This window comes from Pholis gunnellus (assembly GCF_910591455.1).
Source record: "Pholis gunnellus genome assembly, chromosome: 11".
In the NCBI taxonomy this organism is placed as follows: domain Eukaryota; kingdom Metazoa; phylum Chordata; class Actinopteri; order Perciformes; family Pholidae; genus Pholis; species Pholis gunnellus.
Genome location: NC_136538.1, coordinates 1,341,394 through 1,363,688, shown reverse-complemented (window position 1 = coordinate 1,363,688; position 22,295 = coordinate 1,341,394). Strand labels below are relative to the sequence as shown.

At 42.3% G+C, this 22,295-nt stretch overlaps 1 protein-coding gene across 2 annotated transcripts in view; it reads right to left on the bottom strand.

Moving 5' to 3' along the window:
• Window positions 1–22,295, bottom strand: part of ttc27 (tetratricopeptide repeat domain 27) — an 81,950-nt gene that overhangs the window by 5,711 nt on the left and 53,944 nt on the right. For both annotated transcript variants that reach the window (XM_079168931.1, XM_079168930.1), the window contains exons 12-18: window positions 19,838–19,960; window positions 14,014–14,241; window positions 13,315–13,413; window positions 12,857–12,909; window positions 9,091–9,256; window positions 3,741–3,938; window positions 3,440–3,551 (exon numbers count right to left, since the gene is read on the bottom strand). In XM_079168931.1, the coding sequence (XP_079025057.1) occupies window positions 3,440–3,551; window positions 3,741–3,938; window positions 9,091–9,256; window positions 12,857–12,909; window positions 13,315–13,413; window positions 14,014–14,241; window positions 19,838–19,960 (979 nt within the window). The remainder of the gene's footprint in view (window positions 1–3,439; window positions 3,552–3,740; window positions 3,939–9,090; window positions 9,257–12,856; window positions 12,910–13,314; window positions 13,414–14,013; window positions 14,242–19,837; window positions 19,961–22,295) is intronic.

The window sequence follows — 22,295 nt, the reverse complement described above, 5'->3', positions numbered from 1 at the left end:
TAGAAAAGTTTGAGAAAAATCACCAAACATTTAGCAAAACTCACCACGCTGTCCACCACCACTCTCTCAGAGAGAGAGAGAGAGAGAGAGAGAGAGAGAGAGCGAGAGAGCGAGAGAGAGAGAGAGACAGAGACAGACAGAGAGACAGAGAGAGAGAGAATGGATCAAGCTGGTTGGATTTGTTGCTTTTGAGTCTCTGTTGTGTTTTGTCCTGGATTTCACTTCTCTGCGTGTTTAAATGGTACTAGTTCAGTACTTGACACTCTGCGCTGCGCTTCCTTGGTGAATGAGCAGTACACCTGTCATGACTAGTAGCACCCCCTAGCAATGCTAGAGTATAAGCATTGATGACGCAGTCATTTGGGTTCAAAAGCTCTCACTAACAATGGCAGGGCTCGAGTTGTACCCAGCATGCCGTTTCCCGGTGTAACAGTTATTATTGTAGCTAGTGACGAAGAGCAAACTGTACTCAGCATGCTGTTTGGCCGTGTAACGGTAAATGTTGGCCCCCAGCAGTGGTAAAAAAATTGAGGTGGAAAACAACCAATTATATTTACCAAAGAAGAGTATTATGTACAACTCTGAGCTACTTTACTTTAGTATTTCCATTACATGCCACTTCAACTCCACTTAATTTTAGAGGAAAATATTGTACAAAATATTGTTTCTCTACAGTCAGAGTCAGATTTTACATTTTCAGTTTATACCCATATTGATATTTGGTACATTGATAATGAAATATAAACTAACATTAGCATTTCAACAAATGCATAACAAACATTTTAAACAAGGATCCCTTCAATGTGATTATTTAGGAGCTGTGACTGAGCGATGTATGAAGAGCACATTTGAATGTGTAAAACTAAACTTGTGAGCTCTAATCAGTTTATAAAATATGACGGATTGTTGAAGATTAAACCAACCCTGAAGAAATTCTAAAAATAGTTACAACTTTACACACACTGTGACAGGAACTGCATGAGTTCTGCACAATAGATTAGAGCTGAAACAATCAATTAGTCGATCAACACTACAATAGTCTGCAATTATGTAAACAATGGATTCATCGTTTCAGTAATTCTTTCTAGTAAAAAACATGAATTGGTTCCAGCTTCCCAACTGTAAGGGTTACTACTTTCTCTTATTTAACATTTTAAACTAAATGAAAAAACAAGACATTTGAAAAAGTGTGACTTGGCTTTTGGGAATTGTAACATTGGCATTTGAAAGACAAAATGAATAATCAAAAAAACAGGAAAATAATCTGCAGATTATCAGCTTCAGCCCGATACAGCCCTGATGAACACACCAGTACACTTTGCTGATAGCTTTGTATGTCAGCACCTGGTTTGGGGCCAGAATAGGTCATACTGGTCATACATGTTTAACGGGTCTCTCTAAATGAAAAGGAAAGCCGTTTCCTGCCTTCTGGTTCTGTCTCTGCCTAAGCCGAGTCTCTAAAGGTCAAGCTGTTGTGATTTTTGATGGCACTTCCCCCCCCGCTCTGCTGCATCTGTCCTTTGCTTTCTTTGGAGTCTTGTAGTCTGTGTGGATGCAGCACCCACACTACGATGGAGCTAAGTGGAATGTGTATTCCAGGGTGGAGGTGGAGAGTACTGAGAAACGTTTCACTGTCCGCTTAATTACACAGTGGCATATTGATGTAATGCTTATACACAGAGTTCAGCTGCTAACGGTCAATATTCCTTTATCTAAAAGTGCCAACCTCACCATTTCTAAATAGCATCAATAGCGACCTCAATTGTTTTTATTCACTCGACCCAGAATAAAAAAAATGGCAGCATGCCATATCACGCCGTGGTCAACTGACAAAGAGCAGACATTCCTCTTTTTGGTTGCCGATGGAAGGATCCAGTGAGAGAGCACACTGTGTATGCATTGCATTGAAGATGATGTGACGGCAGCTTCACGCTGACGATCAGATAGGAATCCTGTCTACACTGAGGGGGGTAGCCTACTACCTGCAGTGGAACCTAAAGCTAGTTGAGGCGTGCTATGGGAATCCAGCATTTTAACACACACACAAAGTACTGCACTAGGAATGTGTTTATATTTAACACTAAGTTATACTGAAATGAATGAGGCCTCTATGTTTGCTGACACAGTGCTATTATCGATATAAATAAAACCTTAGAGAGAGGTAATTGTCTCTGGACTTGGTGAAGCAAACCAGGATAATAATATGAATATCTACTGAAGAGGTTTAGGGCCCCAATTGATAAATGTATTTGAGTTCAGAGTTTAAAGTGGATGAAATGAAGTGAAAGTCAGAATTCTGACTTACAACTGACTTTTTTCATTTTCCCATGTGGCCCTATTCCTCTTCCTTTAAAACCCCTTGGACCCGAGCGAGCCCCATTTGGGGTTTACGAGATTTTTAATCTATCTATGCCAAAATGATGCCAAACAGCTCTGTTAGGATAGATTGTACAATATGAGTGAGAAATAAAGTGAAATATATAATTATAAAGTATATAAAATGAGAATTTTGCATGTTTTTGTTTAGATAAACACCTATAATTGGGGTTTCCTTCACTTTATTTACACCAAATCTTTTTGTGAGGTACCTGCACCCTTTGTGCTATGAATTGGGAATGTTTTTAGGCTAGCCAGGGCCTCATTTAATAAATTACAGTGCTTTTTCTTCAGACGAACTTGGGAATTTTCCCTGTTTGCTGTGTTTGCTGTGTTCAGCTACTATTAACCAGTAACATATACACAATATTTACTCATCTCATCAAATCTCACAATCGTGTTAGTGTTATTCAAGCATCAACATTTTTAAAATAGACCTTGTAGTTACAGAATTGTAGTCTCTTTTGTATGGGTTACAATTTTCGAGAAAAGGCCTAAAAAAGGCTTAGGGTCCAAAAGGCTACATATCAATAGTACACAACAGAAAACACTTCACTTATTACCAATTTGATTGATTGATTAATGTAATGTTCCAGAGGATTTGAAACAAAGTTTGGACTCTCAACTTTGGTAAAGTAACTAAAATGACCCGTTGGTTTCTCCAGTAGAAACACAGGTAACGGTCTGTGCTTTACTGGAAGACTTTCTGCAGTAGAAAAAAGGTCTCGGAATATGAACAATAAAGTGGTAACTTAATGTTGATTACGATTGCTACAAATCCTTATTCCAATATTCAAAAAGTTATTGTGGACATTACTGCTTTCAATTTAAGCTTTCACTCTGTCAAATCTGCATCATTACACCAGTTTTGTCAGCAACACAAGGCAGTACGAAGGACTTCCTGTTAGACAGATGTTACTACTGTTTAGTCAAAGAGTATTCTTAGATGGTTTAGTCATGGCAAAGTGAGACTGAGTAGCAGCATATCAAACGTACAGGATCCCTGGAATAAAACAACACAATGGTTTCTGAGTGTGTCTCTACAACTGGATGGTGCTCTCACCTTCACCCATATTGATGGCTCTTTTGATCACCTCCTTGAAGAGACCAGGTTCTTTATCCCAACCACCAGCCTGAACCTTACAACGATGGGCCTTAGACAGGAACTCGATAGCCTGAAAAACACACACACCATAACACCAGCATCTTATTAGGTGGCTACACTGGAGTCAAATACAGTCATGTCTGTTTATTTTGTTTGTTGCTTGGCTGACTACATTGCAAGCAGCATGTGAAACAATTTGGCTAAAATGAATGAAATCATAGCAGGTCAAAACATTTCAAATACCATCATTAGCACCAACCTTTTCGTTGTCATCCGGGTTGGAGCTGTGCCCGTCTCCGTACAGCAGAGCATACTGCTGCCATATCTCACAGTCACTACTGTGGCGGGAACTGATCCGCCCCAGGAGCTCCTTCAGTTTGGACTGGAGAGTTTCTGCCCGCACACCCTGCCTGTCAGTCAGGTTTTCAACAACTGCTCGAACCAGGATCTGTAGAACCTGCCAGGAAAAAAAAATAGTGATACATACATTCAATATCAGGTTTGTGTTCAAAGATAAATCACAAGTCATGAAGTTTCAGGGTTTGAATTCCACATGGAGTCCTTTAATAACTGATAATTAAAAGCACAGTGCTCAGCACTGCCAAAGAAACCAATGAAGGAGCAGCAGGATGGAAACTTTGTTTATGGGAAATGTGGTTTCACAAACAATTGCACTCATGATGCCATTGGCACGAGACTGCATATAATCACCGTCATGGTCTCCAATGTTTATCGTAATCATGCCACAGTCATCTAGTAATGATACACAAAAACTCGCACTGCTCTCTATAAATTGAGTTTTAATGTTTCTGGTTATACCTCAATCATTGAGGTGAAGTCAGGTGAGAAAGATGAAACATCATTCATTTCAAAAACATTATTTTGTATGGAACTCTATTATGATACAAAGCAACGTTATATGTAACAATTTCCAATAAAACAATGTATAGGTCATATACACAGAGAGAGCACGTACCGCTGTGAAACTGAGGTTTTATTCTTCAGATTCACAGCTTTGTTCTCACTAACCTACGTCCCGTCTTCGTTCACTCTCTAGTTTGCTCGACCTCCGCTATGCTCTCTCCCTCTCTCACTCGTTGAGCTGGAGGAGGGGACATTTTGAACAGCAACCAACAATGTGACTACATATCATGCCTTAAATGGTGAAAACGAGACTAAATCTGAATAAAAAGTACTCATTGAAAATCAGAACTAAAAAGAAATGCATTACACTTCTCATCACAAAATCAAAACTCAACGACAATGTGACAGATGGTCAAATTAACTTATTACTTAGTTCTTCGTCCTGCTTTGGAAGAAACAGATTAATGGGCTAAATACAATCCACTGAGTATTAGATAAGAAGTAGCAACAGAAAAGCTGTGACCAACTAGGAAAACATGCAGGCAGCACGCTGATTTACAAAAAGGTAGGTAACGTCACGTCATCAAGTGCTGCTGAATTCCAGGATCAATGTCGTTGGTTTACCAACTAGTTTCTCCTTTCAAGCTAAACCCAGACAGTGAGCGGTATATTAGTGAAGTGAGTCCAGCTTCTGAATGATTCGCTGATCTGCAGTGGAGTAAACAGGTGGCTGCAATTGTGCTAATGCTAGGTGAGCAGGAGCAACAGAGAGAGAGAGCGGCTCTGAGGCGGCAGACTCATCCCTATCCCTGGCAGAGGTCGCTGAGGTAGTCAAAAAGCTCTTCAGTGGCAAGGCGGTGAATGAGATTCGCCCTGAGATGCAGAAGAATATGGACATTGTCTTGGCTTCGGCGTTGCGTGAAAGTGGGGGACAGTGCCTGTGGAGTGGTAGCCCTGAGTGGTGGTCCCCATTTTAAAAGGGGGGACTAGAGGTTGTGTTTCAATGGTGTTGGAAAGGAGGCTCCAACCACCTGTATCACCTCAGATCCAGGAGGAGCAATGCAGATTCCATCCTGGTCGTGGAAGAGTAGACCACCTCTTTATCCTTGCAGGTCTGTTGGAGCAGTCATGGGAGTTTTACCCATCCAGTCTACATGTGTTTTGTGGACTTGGAGACGGCTTAGAATATGGGGCACCAGGGTCGTTGCTACGAGCCATACAGTCCTTGTGTGACCTAAGTGAGACTCTGCACAAAGTCAAACAAGTTTCCAGTGGGTGTCGGCCTGCGCCAGGGTTGTCCCTTGTCACCGGTTCCGTTTGTGATTGGACAGAATCTTAAGGCGCAGCCGGGGAGAGAATTGCATCTGGGCTCTTTGCAGATAATGTGGTTCCATAAGCACGCGACCTTCAGCACGCACTGGGACGGTGCGAAGCGGTCTGGATGAGAGTCTATGGTTCTCTGCCAGTGGATTACGATCTTCGGGTTGGGACTGATTTATTGCTCCCAAGCTAGGGAGTTAAAGTATATTGTGGTGGTCTTGTTCATGAGTGAGGGTAAAATGGAGCACCAGATGGACAGGCTTGGTTCGGTGCAGCGTCAGCCAGACGTCAGCCAGCCAGCGTACCAGACTGCAGACTGAGTTGGAGAGATTTACCAGTCCATCTACGTTCCGACCCTCACTGGGTAGTGACCAAAAGAATGAGATTGTCACTGCAGTGACAATTAAGGTAGATCAACTGAAAGGCACACCAACTCTGTAACATCATGTTAGACATCATACAAGATGCCGCAGAGGAGTTTCTACAAATGTATCTTCCACATCTTCTCACACCTGAACACAAAGGCTACCAGACACTGGGCCCTCAAAGACCTTGAGGTTTTCTATATTTTCTTTGACATTAGGGTGAATGGATGACTTATTCAGGTTCCTGCTGGATCCAGTTAAAGTGGGAAATTAAGTGGGAAAGTAATAATCTCTGTTGAGAAAAAAGAGAAATAAGACAAATGACGGGCTAAAATGTTGAAGTTGACTTTTTGATGGAACATCGGAAAAGAGGAAAACTTCTACTATTTTCTCTCAAGGGATCTTGTGTATAGTGCCTGTGTGTGACTACGGTTCTTGCGTATCCCATTTAACCCCATGAGGCATAAAGCTGAGCCATGTGACCCTCGGTTCCTTTGAAATCTATCAGCTAGTCAAAGCCCTCTACAAATTCCATAGAGAGGAATTCATGGTGGTCCCCGTCATTATCTCTCCTTCACGACTGAGCCGACTCTCGTGCTCTGGGACCTGGGCTAAAAACAACCACGAGGAGGAAAAATGAAATATGATAAGGCTTTGTTAAAATGGGACTGAGATCTGATTATGTAGTGATAGGAGTGTCGCCACTATTTATGCAAAACACAATTGAAAGGAGTGAGATGGATGTTAGTAAAAATACAACGGTAAAAATGGAATAGTCAGTTGAAGTAATGAGACTACTCTTATGTAACACTTTGACAGGTTTGTTTCACTGAGAAAGGAAAGAGAGAGGGGGCAGTGGTAGATTAAAGCTGCACTACAGATAAAAAAACATCAACATGAAATAAATATACATTATGCTTTGGTACAAAACATCAAACATGGTTAGTACAATTGCAACGCAGTGTTCTTAGCTACAGAAAGACATTTAAAAACAGTTATGTCATCGGACCGTCAATGTTCACATGATTATTGTGTCCCTCATGAGTGTGTCGTTTGCTCAGTTCAACACCTTCTTACTGTGGAGAGTAAACAGCTGCTACACCTTCGAGAAGTTCCTCTATGCGTCTTTGTGAAATAGGTTTTGCTAAAAGCTTGGTGATGTGAGACTGCTGGTTGGTGAACTACTGTAGATATCTATACATCCAGAGTGTTCTAAAAGCAACCATATGTACTCCCAGCATTCTGTTTTAACGCTTAAGGTTACACGTTTGTGTTGTAAAAGGACATTTAGAGGATGAGGAGGAAAACAGGTACAAATTCCATTTACGAAGTGATCTACTTATTATAACCATACCATAGAGGCCGCTGCTGCTGACCTTTTCAACTTTTACATCTTGCAGCCTAATGGATGCGACTGATGGTGGCACTACCAGCATAAATGAACATGCTGTGAGAAGTTGTCTAAAACAAGGCAGACAAAACATGGATACACCAAAAGGAAGAAACTTCGAAGTAGTTTGGGTCTAAGTTGAACACAGGATGTAATTCCGAGTCACAGTTGTGATTTCAACCAGTCCCACTGAGCTGAAAGATGATTCCTTTAAATTCAACTGCTCAAAGCTACAAGACTAAAATGAATACAGGGCTGCAACAGAGAATTAACAACGCTACCTCTGGCTCTTTGGGTTTGTTTATTCAAGGCCGATGGTTCATTTTCTACTTAGAATGTGTTGGTGGGTGTGCAATTACTGAGGTGTGCTTTAGCGAGGCTTTTCCTTTAGCTGTTGGAAATGACTGCATGTGGCCACGATGAAAAAGATTATGATGCACTACAGGGAAGGAAAAACAATTAGTTTGTCTTTGGGCTGGATTTTACATGCTGGGTGTAAGAAAGTGTTTACAAAATGAGCTGTGTTGAGACAAACTTTGTACATGAATCTCACTCACACACAAACACTATTTATGAACTTTTGTTATTACAATAGCAACTAAGTACCAGCAAAGTGTGAATTGTCATTTTCAGGAACATTTGAATTAGCCTTTTGGCCTTGTGAAACTGATGTCAGTCGTTATAAATTTGATGCAGAGCAGAAAAGGTGCACATACCAGTGTGTGTATGTCTTATATTTACGCTGCATAAAATGCTCATCACAACCATCACTCAAGACTATTTTCTTCAACCAAAGCTTTCCTCCACAAGAACAAATCACAGCTCGAAGACACTCGAAAACGCATCGTCACCAGTGTTTTGCTTCCAGACACATAAAGCAGATAATGGCAGAAAGTCTCGAGTCATGAGTGTGTGGCCAGACTTCTTGTTGACAGGGACACTCATATAACTTAATCAACTTATTATATGATATTTTCCATCCTTTAAAAAAATAATTATTTCCTTAAGAACATACAAATGTACCCAGTTTCATTCTTTTCAAATTCAAATAAAATCTAAAGCTTTATATACAAAAGTGATTACAAATTACTGTCATCTGCAATGAATAGTAGGGCATAAGTTCAAACACTTCTCACACACAGTGAATTTACTAAAGCAAGTACAGTATACTGTCTGGTTTGGGGACCACCAGACAGGACCAGGCAGTATGCCCACCTCAGTTCCAGAGTCACTCCCACCACTGCAGCCTAATACTTTTTCACATTCACACACTAATGTGGATATGCAGCAGAATACTGTCACTGTAGAGCCCAGCTGTACTATTTGAATTTGTTTCAATTAATTTTCTCTCCAGCAAGTGATTTAACTTGCTCATGTAAAAACAACTTCAGTCTCATTATAGAGAGTCTTGTGGGCAATATAAAACATTCCCCAGTTCATTTGACTTTTTTACTATCTCAGCATTGATTTTGTAAATCTTAACATGTACTCCCTGTTCCCCCTCCTTTCACTTTCATAACAACCTCCACTCCTGTGAGGCACTGCTGGTACTGGTGTCAGGAACAATGATTCACTATGACCGCTGTATGATACATGAATTCCTTCCATTACATTGTGTCAGAGAGAGAAGTATAATGTCCCTCAGGACGACATGAAGTGCAGTCCTTTACCTGGATGTCCTTGTAGTTTTCCCTGAGGTCCATCAGGCGATGGTAGGCCTTTATGGCTTCAGCAAACTCCCCGATGTCAGTGCTTACAACGAGGAAATTCTCCCAGATCTGCCATTGTTCGTAGTTACACTTCAGTGCTTCCCGCAGCGTACAAAAGGCTTTGTTTCTGCCAAGAAAAGAGACAGACAGGAAATGACAGAGCAAAAGAAGAGAAGAGTTAGCAGTGAATAAACTATATGCCAAATACACTACCAACAGTTATAGTAGTATTGATTTTTAAACATCTGGTGAGCGTTCATTAAGAAGATAAACACCAACACGTGCACACACACACACACACACACGGTAAAAGTGTTTCTGCAGAATCTGCAATGGTGCTAACCAGGTATTAATAGAAGCTATCCTGCTTTGCCTTTCAATTTTAGGCCTGAAAGCACATGAGTCTGTAAACTAGACACTGAGGATTCACTGGGTACCTCAGTACTTTCTAACTGTCTCTGCTAGGAAACGATCACAGCACATTAGCCATGTCTGTGTGAACAAGACCACGTCTCTCCAGAGCCATAAAGAAATCAAGCTTGAGGGACGAACGTCACTTTGTGTGTCTCATAAATAACTGTGAATAAGAACCTTCATATTGGGTTTATCTGTTTACACGTTGCTGTGTGATCCATACGGTAGATATTGCTCATTCTCTTCAAATACACACAGTGACTACTTTCTTAGGTCCTGCTTATTAACACAAAGATCTTAAATGGAACCGGGAGGTGGATGGCCTAAAGCAGCAGAAGATTACAGCGGGTTCCACTCCTGTTAGCTAAAAAGAGGAAGCTGAAGCTCAGGCGATTTTAGAACGTTTCTTGTTTACAGAAATCACGAATATTCAATGTTATAGAGAAGGTTTTCAGGGTCTGTCCGTGTACTCCAGTCACCAGATCTCAATCCATGTTTAGGATGTGGTGGAACAGGAGGTTTACAGCATGAATGTGAGTAGTACGTCAGACATCAGGTCAACAATGACCTGATTTCAGCCCCTTTTTGAGTCAGTGCCACAAACCATTTAGTCTGTTCTCTAAGCAAAGAGGGCTTCTAACCAGAACTTAAGAGGTGTAACTAAGATACTTGAGCGTACACTGCCTTTCAAAGTTTGGAATCACACTGAACATTTTCCATGAAAACTCAATAATACACAACTAGAGACCATCTTGCGAGGGGATCACACTAGTCACGGTGCCAAATCAACTTGCTTGGACCACATTCATCTTTGAACTCTACCTTTATTTTGATCTGTTAAGATCATCCGTGGATGCATCTTGCACTGTCCACAGACAGCCCACAATAAAATAGAAAGCTCCTCTGTGGTACTTTCCACTACAGTCGGTGTCTCTATAGTGTTTTCCATGATGACTCACACAGACTCACAAGGTGAAAATAAAACTGGCCACACGATGTCGCACACGATGTCCGAGTCATTCACAAGGTTAAAAATGAATTATTTTAGCTTGAATTAAAAAAATTATTCTGTGGATGAGGAAAATATAAATTAACTGATATTTCATGAGTCAATTACAGTTAGATTTGCTGCTTAAATGTCCCACAATATTGTATTACTGTGCTCGAAAACATTTACAACGACTGAAAGCAGCCTCTCTTGTGATTAAAGTAAATTATTAAAGGAGCAATGTAAGACATTCAGAACATTCCCTGTGTGTGAGTGTGTGTGCATGTGTGTTGTTATCGCAGCGTCGCTTTGTTGAGATAACCAGGCCGGCCAAGTGTGTTTTGAGTGGATATGTGAGGCGGTGGTTGCCATTCTATTTCAAAATAAAATGCATGACACAGATCAGTCCCGAACAGTAGACTCTGTCAGAACTGGCCTGCAAGATTCAGGGTTGACCTAAAACAGTTGGACGTGCCCGGAAAACCTCCAGTGGGAGGCGTCCAGGAGGCATCCTAATCAGATGCCCGAACCACCTCAGCTGACTCCTTTCGAAGCAAAGGAGTAGCGGCTCGACTCCAAGTTCCCTCCTGATGTCCGAGCTCCTTACCCTATCTCTAAGGCTGAGTCCGGCCACCCTACGGAGGAAACTCATTTTCGGCCGCTTGTAGCCGCGACCTTGTCCTTTCGGTCACGACCCAGAGTTCGTGACCATAGGTGAGGGTAGGAACGTAGACCGACCAGTAAATTGAGAGCTTCACCTTCCGGCTCAGCTCCCTCTTCACCAAGACGGTCCGGTGCAGCGCCTGCTTTACTGCTGCAGCCACACCGATCCGCCTGTCGATCTCCCGCTCCATCTTACCCTCACTCGTGAACAAGACCCCGAGATACTTGAACTCCTTCGCTTGAGGTAGGCACTCCGTCCCCACCTGGAGGGAGCAATCCACCGGTTTCCGGCAGAACATCATGGCCTCAGATTTGGAGGTGCGACATTGAAGAGACGTGTCAGCCAAGACAGCGCCTGAAGACTTGGGGGTCGGGATCAGTGGCCATGGACTGGCAGACTGGGATGGGGGTTCCCATCTTCAAAAAGGGGGGACCGGAGAGTGTACTCGAATTATCGGGGTATCGCACTACTCTGCCTCGCAGGGAAAGCTTATGCCAGGGTGCTGGAAAGGAGGCTCCGACCGTTTGTCGAACCTCAGATTCAAGAGGAGCAGTGCGGATTCCGTCCCGGCCCTGGAACAGTGGACCAGCTCTTTACCCTCGCAAGACTACTGGAGGGATTTGCCCAACCAGTCTACATGTGCTTTGTGGACTTGGAGAAGGCTTTAGACCGAGTCCCTTGGGGGTACTTGTGGGGGGTGCTGCGGGAGCCAACCGAAAGTCCTTCTCCATGGCCTCCCCGAACTCCTCCCATGACCAAGTTTTAGCATCGGCGACCACCGCAGCTGCAGCCCTTCTGGCCTGCCGGTACCTCTCAGCTACTTCAGGAGACCCCTGGGCCAGACAGGCCCTGAAGACCTCCTTCAGCTTGACGGCTTCCCTCACCTCCGGTGTCCACCACCGGGTTCTCGGGTTGCCGCCACGACAGGCACCGATGACCTTCTGGCCACAGCTCCTAGCGGCCGCGTCCACAATAGAGGCTTTGAACATGGTCCATTCGGATTCCATGTCCCCAACCTCCCTCGGGATGTGTGAGAAGTTCTTCCAGAGGTGGCAGTTAAAGACCTCCCGGACAGGGTCCTCCGCCAGACGTTCCCAGTTCACCCTCACTACACGTTTGGGTTTTCCAACTCACCACCAGATGGTGATCAGTTGACAGCTCTGCTCCTCTCTTCACCCGAGTGTCCAAGACATACGGCCGCAGATCAGATGATACGATTACAAAGTCGATCATTGATCTCCGGCCTAAGGTGTTCTGGTACCAGGTACACTTATGAGCCACCTTATGTTCGAACATGGTGTTCGTTATGGCCAAACCGTGGCTAGCACAGAAGTCCAATAACGAGACACCACTCGGGTTCAGATCGGGCAAGCCGTTCCTCCCAATCACCCCCCGCCAGGTTTCTCCGTCATTGCCCACGTGAGCGTTGAAGTCCCCCAGGAGAACTATGGAGTCGGCAGGCGGCGCCCTTTCCAGGATCCCTTCCACCGACTCCAAGAAGGCCGGATACTCCGAACTGCTGTTCGGTGCATAAGCACAAACCACAGTCAGAGCCTTGCTCCCCGCAACCCGTAGGCGCATGGAGGCGACCCTCTCGTTCTCCGGGGAGAACTGCAACACAGCTCAGCCGGGGGCTCCTGAGTATTCATACTCATACTCACTTCTTTTTGAGGCGAATGTAGGCTGTAGAGAGGTTGTTCCATGCTTCTGCATTCTGAAAAGTGTGTGGGGGGGGGGGGGGGGGGTAAAGAAGGAAAAAAGAGGGAAGGAGATAGTAAGGAGAGTTGTAGACAATAATACAAATAATAATACAAAAATTATAATAACAATAATAGAGCATATAGAGGAATAGTAGAGAAAAGTCTGTTTTAAGTATCCACTCATTTATGCACAGAGGCTGTGAAAGAGTGGTGTGAAGAAAGAGCATTGGTATAGCCAATTCTGCTGTGTGGTGAGTGTGTGTGTGTGTGTGTTCTAGACAAGGACTGTGAATTAAGGATGAAGAGTGTTACATGTAAAGTGAGAGGTTCATAGGACTGCTATTTTCTCCATGCACAAACTTGTACTTTTCGACATTATGATGTAGTTACCGACATTGTGCGTGTGTGTAGGTACTTACATCTGGCTCGAGTCCCACACACCTCTGGAAAGCCTTGGCAGCTCCCTCATAACCCTCCAGGGCAAAGTAGGCACAACCGAGAGAAAACCACACTCCGAGCTGCCCAAACACGCACACACATACATACAACACATATGGGGTGAAACCATACAAGTAGATCCATGTATTAGATCTATGCAAAGATGTTTTGTTTTTTCATTAAGCATTCCAAAAGTTGTTTATCAGCAAAAGTAATGGATTATTTTAATCCTGATAAGACTACAGTTCTGTGAGGCTGTACTTGAGACTACCTTGATAAGATGCTTATGTCAACATGCTCCTCATTCAAACAGAGGAGCTTCATCCGTGTTGAGCGAATCAGATAGCTGTCCAATCTAAAAAGAAATGTGTACTGCATCCAACAAGCATTCAAGCAAATTAAAATCCAAATGCTCAAATCATCTCAGAAGGTGGTAAGCAGTCTGTGGAAATAGCATCTTTAAGGTCTGTCCCTGTGATAATGGAACCTCAAGTTACACTGAATTTATGCTGAAAAAGTAGAGTAGAGATCATCATATCTGGAATACGAGGTTTCCAGAAATAAAAGAATTATGAGTAATCATTTAATGTAGGTTGTTATGTTTTACTCAATTCCTATTCATTTTAAAGTCATACCAGAATCTCAGTAGTTTTTTAAGTACAATTTAAAGTATCTTTTACCTGCATGGCGTTGATTTTGAGCGACTGCTCAAAGCAGTCCACACACTGCTGGAACTCCTTGCTGCGGAGGTGCAGCAGGGCTTTGGAGCGCATGGCTCTGGCACTGCGTCGGCCTGACAGCTCCCACGCCCGGTCGTAGTACTGATGGTCCCTCAATATGTCTCCCAGTAGGCAGTACAGACTGGGCTTCTCCTTCTTCTCCAACTCTCTGCGAACAATCTCCTCAGACTGAAGCCAACGGATGCGAAAGGAAACAGAAGAGAGATGGATGAGGAAGAAGACATTCATTGTAAGGGGAAGAAAAATAGAATGGAAAGAAGTAAGGGATGAAAGGAAAGATGTAAACAAAAATTGTGAGGCAGTGCTGGTGATCTAGTAGCAACAGAACAAAATAAATAAAGTGAAACAGGAAATGAGTAATAAAAGAACATAAGAAAGACAATTTGGTGTAAAACACAAGAGAGGGGATTTGGGAACAAAGTTTGTGAGAAAAACAAATTAAAGCAGGGATTATGTTAAGTGTCACATAACCTGTGGACATTTGCACCTCACCATGCCACTACATGCTTTAGATTGAGGCTCACACTGTTGTGAGGGTGGAATGGATTATTTTCTCTTTTCAAATCTCTGTATCTTGATTTAGATTGTCAAGAGTGGTCTAACTACTGAAAGGAGCCTCAGTTTCACTGCATTCCTCTGCTATATCCTACTGTCAGACAGCTGACGCTGGGCCAAGAGCCTACCCCTCCTGGAAAGAACTCAGAAAAGGTGCTACAAGATACAACATTCTGGTATTAAAGATAATACACAAAGCTTGTATTACAGCATGTACACTGAAGATAATTAACCACACCCTGTCATGTTCCTGTTGGCAAAGCTGCTAAAATAAAAGTTACAGTAACAAACACCTATTAGGGCCATCACTGTTTATTTGAAATTCAAACTACTGTATTTAATCTCTCTGAATTCAAAGTTCATTGTGTGTAACTTCCAATGTTGACTAGGCGCGGCTGGCATGAATTTAATATTCAATGATGCATGATGGGGGAATGCTACAGCGTTCATTCTGCAATACATGATGAGAAGTTACTATGTTGGAATGATCCCTGGAGCAATGTAAGATCTTGTGTTATCTCGTCCCCTCTTTATTTAGATTTTCTATGTCCCCAGTCAATGTGTATGTTGTGAATTGTGGAATCCTAATGGTCTTGTTTGACGCCAATCTGCCTTTATTGTTGGATTATCTTGCATCCTCTTTTAAGGCTCATCATTCTTACATGAATGCTTATACTATGCTTGTGTGTTTCAGGCCACATTCTGACTGACTTGAGCCCTGTGTTAAAAAAACGCAGCCCTCACAATCTTTTGAATGAGGCCAGTCCAGTGGCAGAGCAGGGGTGCCAACGCAGCGGGCAACGGTCAAACAACGCAGGGTTGCCCCGCTAGACAATTGAACCAAGCAGAACTTTTGCTGCAATTAAATGCAACGTCATCCAGCAATGTACTGTGTTCAAACCCCTTAAACACTGGTTGATTATTTTGTAACGCAAATGTCGTCTTTCCAGTTTTCCTGGCAATCATCACAACGAAAGATAAAATACAGTAGTTGCCCATGTGATAACTCTCCAGAGTTGTATGACACACAAACCACCGTGCAGTATTTGGGCCTCTGCTAAACCTTTAAAAGTTCTTTAAAAGTAAAGTTTTACCTTTAAAAGTAAAAACACCCCCCCCCCCCCCAAACACAGTCCCCCATCAATGTTTTAACGCAAGTCGGTTTTCGGTCTCAATCCCTGCTTAGTTAGCAGGATGTGTCAAAATGTTGGACAGCAAGCAAGTAGAGAAGGAGCAAGTGATTAGTTTATGGTGCTTTTTTTTGTAAAAATTCAAAGCACATGACTCAAATGATTGTATATTACTATGCATTTTAATCTTAATGCAGCTCCAGGTACAAACAAATACATTTCCATCTCCTATTATTAAAATACCAGATTTAGAGGATTTTGCACACTGGTGGCTGGTTTAATGATTTTATGTTGACAGCTTGTGAGTTCTAGCTATATCACATTTTTTTTTCTTTGTCATTTAATTGAAAAAGTTCTAATTTTAATAAAGGAATTACGTACCAAAAAAGGCCTAACAAATAGAAAAACTATCGACAAAAACAAATCGATGTGGCAGTAATCCCCTTTTTTGATTTTGTGTTATGGATGTAAGAATTGTATTGTATTTGCAATGGTTAAGTTCTTACATGATGTGCATTACTTTAAGATACCTTGTCACTATGATGGAGGAAAAGAGGAGAAGAGTCAGAGTCTAGTTCAAAAAAGAGGAGCAGCATTGGACAGAGAAAAAAAACACTGCAGACAAATGGATTGTCTTGTTATTTTGGATCCTGGTGACTACATAACGGACTATTGGCTGGGACTACCACAGTACATGATTTAAGAGGGGACAAAGAGACTTTTATTATTAGACAAAAGCACCTGGGTAATCCAAAATGCTGCTGCCAGATTACTCACTAGGAGAAATAGACGGTCTCACATCACTCCCCATACTCTCATTTAGGATCCACTTTCAAATTCTCACTCTCACTTAGAGAGCACTACATGGTCAGACTCCTACATGTGTGGCCGAACTACTTCACCCTTATTCACCCGCCCGCGCTCTCAGGTCAAACATGTTAAATGATCTGTCTCGTCTTAAGACCCGTGGGGACCGAGCCTTTGAGGCAGTAGCACCAAAGCTGTGGAATGCTCTGCCTGCTTTCCTACGTTTTGCTGTTTCTGTGAACTCATTCAAAAATCAGCTCAAGACACACCTGATTGGACTGGCGTTTGAGTAACAACTCATGTCCTAGGCCTGCTTTTAAACCATGTTTTAATGTTGTACTTTCTGTTTTTTGTGCATTCTTAATGTAAATTATTGGCCCTTATATGGTCACATTGTGTTTTTTATGTTTGTAATTCTGCTCCTGTTAAGCACTTTGTGTGACTAATGTCTGTGAAAAGGGCTTTACTTACTTACAAAACAGGCTGTAATTGAGTAACGGAGGCCTGGCAGCCTGTAGGAGTCCCACTGAGGGTTCTGCACAGTCAGGAGGAGTTAGACATTCAGGTCAGTGATCAGGATCCACAAACCCGATGTCTGCACATCTCTAGGGTAGGTCATGGAATTTAGAAAATGTGTTATTTTTTCTACGTCCAACAGCAATCAATAAATAAATGCTCTGACATAAAAATAAATAATAATCCTGAATCTGTGGCGGTCACAGGACCGTAATAAGTTCAATCATTTCATTTGGCCGACTGAAATGATTGGACGGGCTACCTCCCTGTCTACCTACCTGCCTGCTAGCTGTGAGTACTAACAATAGCCATGTTCATTGTTATGTTCATAATAAGAATGTTTCTCCAAAGTTGCCAACCCTAGATTGAATGAGTGTGTTGGTATCCAAACATATGAAGCTGGTAAGCCATTTGTTGTATATGAATACTAAGGCATACTAGAGTTCCTCATGGCAACATAATGCATGCATACATATGCATATCAATGTTAATAAAAATACAATACATAAGTGAAAATCCAAGTCTGCACAGTGGGGATGTGGGTAATTAGCCATAGTTCATGGTGTCCAGTTTCATTGTCTGTTATCTAGCAAGTGCCAATAGACGAAATATGGTTTATAATGTCATGAGAGAGATAGTCCAAAGATATTATGTGGGATGATCATGTGACAGGTTCACATACAACACATAAGCAAATTGTGTTTGATTTACACTGCTCGATCCAGCAGTTTTATCCCCTCTGCGATAGAACAATACGGCAGAACAATGTCCCTCGCTGACACCGTTGTGATCTGGGATGGATACATACATACATGGAGATCTTGTATACTATCTGTATGTGTATGGCCATCAAAATGAAATGGTTCAAGATCCTCCTCATAATAATGGTAATAATCCATGGTTATCGGAGCCTTCCTGTCAACTACAACCGCATGCTACAACTGCATGCCTTTATACACGGAGTTACTGCTTTGATTCATTAATTGGCTGATTAGGTATTTGTATTATCAAGCAGGTTTAACAGTGAGTACCACCAAAAATGAGGCTACTGCAGAGTGTACATTTTAAACAAGAGTCAGCAATCATCCCGAGCATCAAACGGGAGTTTTTTCTCCACACAGGGCTAACATGGTGTTAAACGTGGCACTGTCAGTGCCTGCCTACCTTATTCCGCATGGCATATACACTATGTGGAGTGGTGTATGTTGTCTTATTGTAGACCTTAGTGTCACAGTGGGGTATAGTCTACATCAGCTTCCCCTTAACCAGATAGTGAAGGCTCTGAAAGGGCGAATCCTATACGATATAGAATGTTAGTTACGTATTGTAACACTAGATTCTATGAGTATAGGCGTAGCTCTCTAAGCTGTGGGGCCCTCTGGCTCCACCTACGCCAGCTGAAGAAATGCTGGCTTAAGTGAACAGATCTATGGTTGCCCAACTTTTATATGTCACAAGTGTGGACATAAAGCAGGCCAGCGCAGTGGACAAGGGCGTGAAAAAAAAAAAATCTATACAACTTTGCATGTGCTGAACCCCATAGCGACAGCTCTAACCCTAACAGCTCTAACACCTACAGTCCCCGATACTCCACCTATAATCCTACAGTAACTTATAAAGACTGGAACTTACCAAACCCAAATTAGTCAGTACAGTAATCACAAATCACGGCCACTTTGTGGTTTGTGGTCATTATGACATGGTTGTGCGCAGCACCAGACTGTTTTGCAGTTAAGCATCGATGGACAGATCTCCAGCATTTTTGCAGGTTGTGAGTCCCTTAATTGGTTCTAGACTTTCTGAGCATCCATCAGCTTTTCTTTTCTCCAGCCACGGACTCAGCACCTGAAGGCCATGGTTTTCCCGGAATGTGCGATGCTTGTGAGAATTTCTGGCTTCCAAGCCGCTGAACTGCTCTCTGTGTTTGGTCACAGTGACCTTGACATTTGACCACTAAATTCTAATCAACTCATCCACAGGTCAAAGTGGACATTCCTCAGATATGCGTGTCTTGGGGAAAGACATGACTAATGTTCATTGTTTGAGCTCCAGGCAGCATCAGAAGTCACTCAGCTCATAGCTGCGTTTAGTGACAAGCAGAGGGGTGGACTAAACCATTTTGTGCCTTTTGTAAGGGGTGAGAGGACTTTAATTGTTCAGTCTCTCAACAGATGTATTCAGCCAATTCTAATTTAGTTATAAAACTAATTACTTTATTAATTAAATACAAACAAGAACAAACTTTTCATTCCTGGCATTTCACTCTTGGGTGAAACTAAACTTTCCTACAGCTTAACAACGAGGTACCATTATTGTGGAGTCTGTGTTTGGTTCTGAAATGGGCATAATTCTAATTGCCAAATGTTTTATTGTTACTGCTATTGTTAATGCAATCCTACTGGTATGGGTGATGTGCTCACATCAGTGGAGCCATACACAGGAACAGATAGAACATAGTCTTTTTCCAAATGAGATGAGCAAGGCTTCATCAGCCCTTAACCAGTGGTTTAAAAATAAAAAGTAAATCTTTACAAAACAAATTCTAATCAGTTCACCCTTGAGTCCTATTGGATATGTGTGCCAAATTTGAAAAGATTTGCTCCAGGCATTCTAAAATGGGAGGAATAAAAACACATTTTTTATTTATTTAAGGACAACAACAAAAATCACCTAATTTGCATATTTATGCATTTATTGCATATTACTTTGACCATAAATTGGTTTGGTATGGTGTGTGTGTGTTTGTGTGTGTGTACCTTGCCATGTTGGCCCAGCCTCTCATAGCAGATGACTACATCTTCCCAGAGCTCTAACTTTTCATAAATGAGCAGAGACGAACTGGTGCAGCCGAGGTCCGTCAGCAGGCTGGCCAGCTGTTTCTGTAGAGCAGGAGAGAACAAGACTAAGAGGCTATGCAGTGTTGACAACATGCTAACATGCGCACAGTAAAAATGCTAACATACTGATGTTTAGCAGATATTTTGTTTACCTGGTTCACCATCTTAATGCGTGTTAGTTAGCATGCGTGTTAAGCATACAGCTTATAATGATGGAAATCATCAGTTTGCAGGTATCTGGTCATAAGTCAATGATCACCAAATACTGTGAGGGGGACATGATTGAACCACATTTCATGGCAATCCTTCCAATAATTGTTCAGATATTAATGCTGGTGGCGCTAGAAGTAAAGTCAGGGGATCATCAAACCGAGTAGGATACATTATTTAAGAACAATGAAAGTCTATACAAAATGTCATGACAATCCATCCAAAATTTGTTGCGATATTACAGTCTGGACCAACCTCGTCTTCCCTGAAGCCACATCACTAGTGTCTAAAAGTGAAACAATGACCTGTACTGTAGGTTTGAATGTTGTTTTTCATACCACTGTAAAAGGAATGTTAACCTCTGGCTGCCTGGTCAGCAGTGATGTAACATACAGTGGGTACGGAAAGTATTCAGACCCCTTTAAATTTTTCACTCTTTGTTTCATTGCAGCCATTTGCTAAAATCAAAAAAGTTCATTTTATTTCTCATTAATGTACACTCAGCACCCCATCTTGACAGAAAAAAACAGAAATGTAGAAATTTGTGCAAATTTATTAAAAAAGAAAAACTGAAATATCACATGTTCATAAGTATTCAGACCCTTTGCTGTGACACTCATATTTAACTCACATGCTGTCCATTTCTTCTGATCCTCCTTGACATGGTTCTACTCCTTCATTTGAGTCCAGCTGTGTTTAATTAAACTGATTGGACTTGATTAGGAAAGGCACACACCTGTCTATATCAGACCTTACAGCTCACAGTGCATGTCAGAGCAAATGAGAATCATGAGGTCAAAGGAACTGCCCAAGGAGCTCAGAGACAGAATTGTGGCAAGGCACAGATCTGGCCAAGGTTACAAAAGAATTTCTGCAGCACTCAAGGTTCCTAAGAGCACAGTGGCCTCCATAATCCTTAAATGGAAGAAGTTTGGGACGACCAGAACTCTTCCTAGACCTGGCGTCCAGCCAAACTGAGCAATCGTGGGAGAAGAGCCTTGGTGGGAGAGGTAAAGAAGAACCCAAAGATCACTGTGGCTGAGCTCCAGAGATGCAGTAGGGAGATGGGAGAAAGTTCCACAAGGTCAACTATCACTGCAGCCCTCCACCAGTTGGGGCTTTATGGCAGAGTGGCCCGACGGAAGCCTCTCCTCAGTGCAAGACATATGAAAGCCCGCATAGAGTTTGCCAAAAAACGCATGAAGGACTCCCAGACTATGAGAAATAAGATTCTCTGGTCTGATGAGACCAAGATTGAACTTTTTGTCGTTAATTCTAAGCGGTATGTGTGGAGAAAACCAGGCACTGCTCATCACCTGCCCAATACAATCCCAACAGTGAAACATGGTGGTGGCAGCATCATGCTATGGGGGTGTTTTTCAGCTGCAGGGACAGGACGACTGGTTGCAATTGAAGGAAAGATGAATGCGGCCAAGTACAGAGATATCCTGGAAGAAAACCTCTTCCAGAGTGCTCTGGACCTCAGACTGGGCCGAAGGGTCACCTTCCAACAAGACAATGACCCTAAGCACACAGCTAAAATAACAAAGGAGTGGCTTCAGAACAACTCTGTGACCATTCTTGACTGGCCCAGCCAGAGCCCTGACCTAAACCCAATTGAGCATCTCCGGAGACCTGAAAATGGCTGTCCACCAACGTTCACCATCCAACCTGACGGAACTGGAGAGGATCTGCAAGGAAGAATGGCAGAGGATCCCCAAATCCAGGTGTGAAAAACGTGTTGCATCATTCCCAAGAAGACTCATGGCTGTACTAGCTCAAAAGGGTGCTTCTACTCAATACTGAGCAAAGGGTCTGAATACTTATGAACATGTGATATTTCAGTTTTTCTTTTTTAATAAATTTGCAAAAATGTCTACATTTCTGTTTTTTTCTGTCAAGATGGGGTGCTGAGTGTACATTAATGAGAAATAAAATGAACTTTTTTGATTTTAGCAAATGGCTGCAATGAAACAAAGAGTGAACATTTTAAAGGGGTCTGAATACTTTCCGTACCCACTGTATACTGTGTGATGTGTAGATATAGGCCGGAAATGTTCAAAACCAACAGTAGTACGTAACATATATAAATGCCTTCACTCCAAAGGCATTCAAATGAAATATGTTTTCATAAAAACAAAGAATGGCGCACACAGAGAAAAAACAG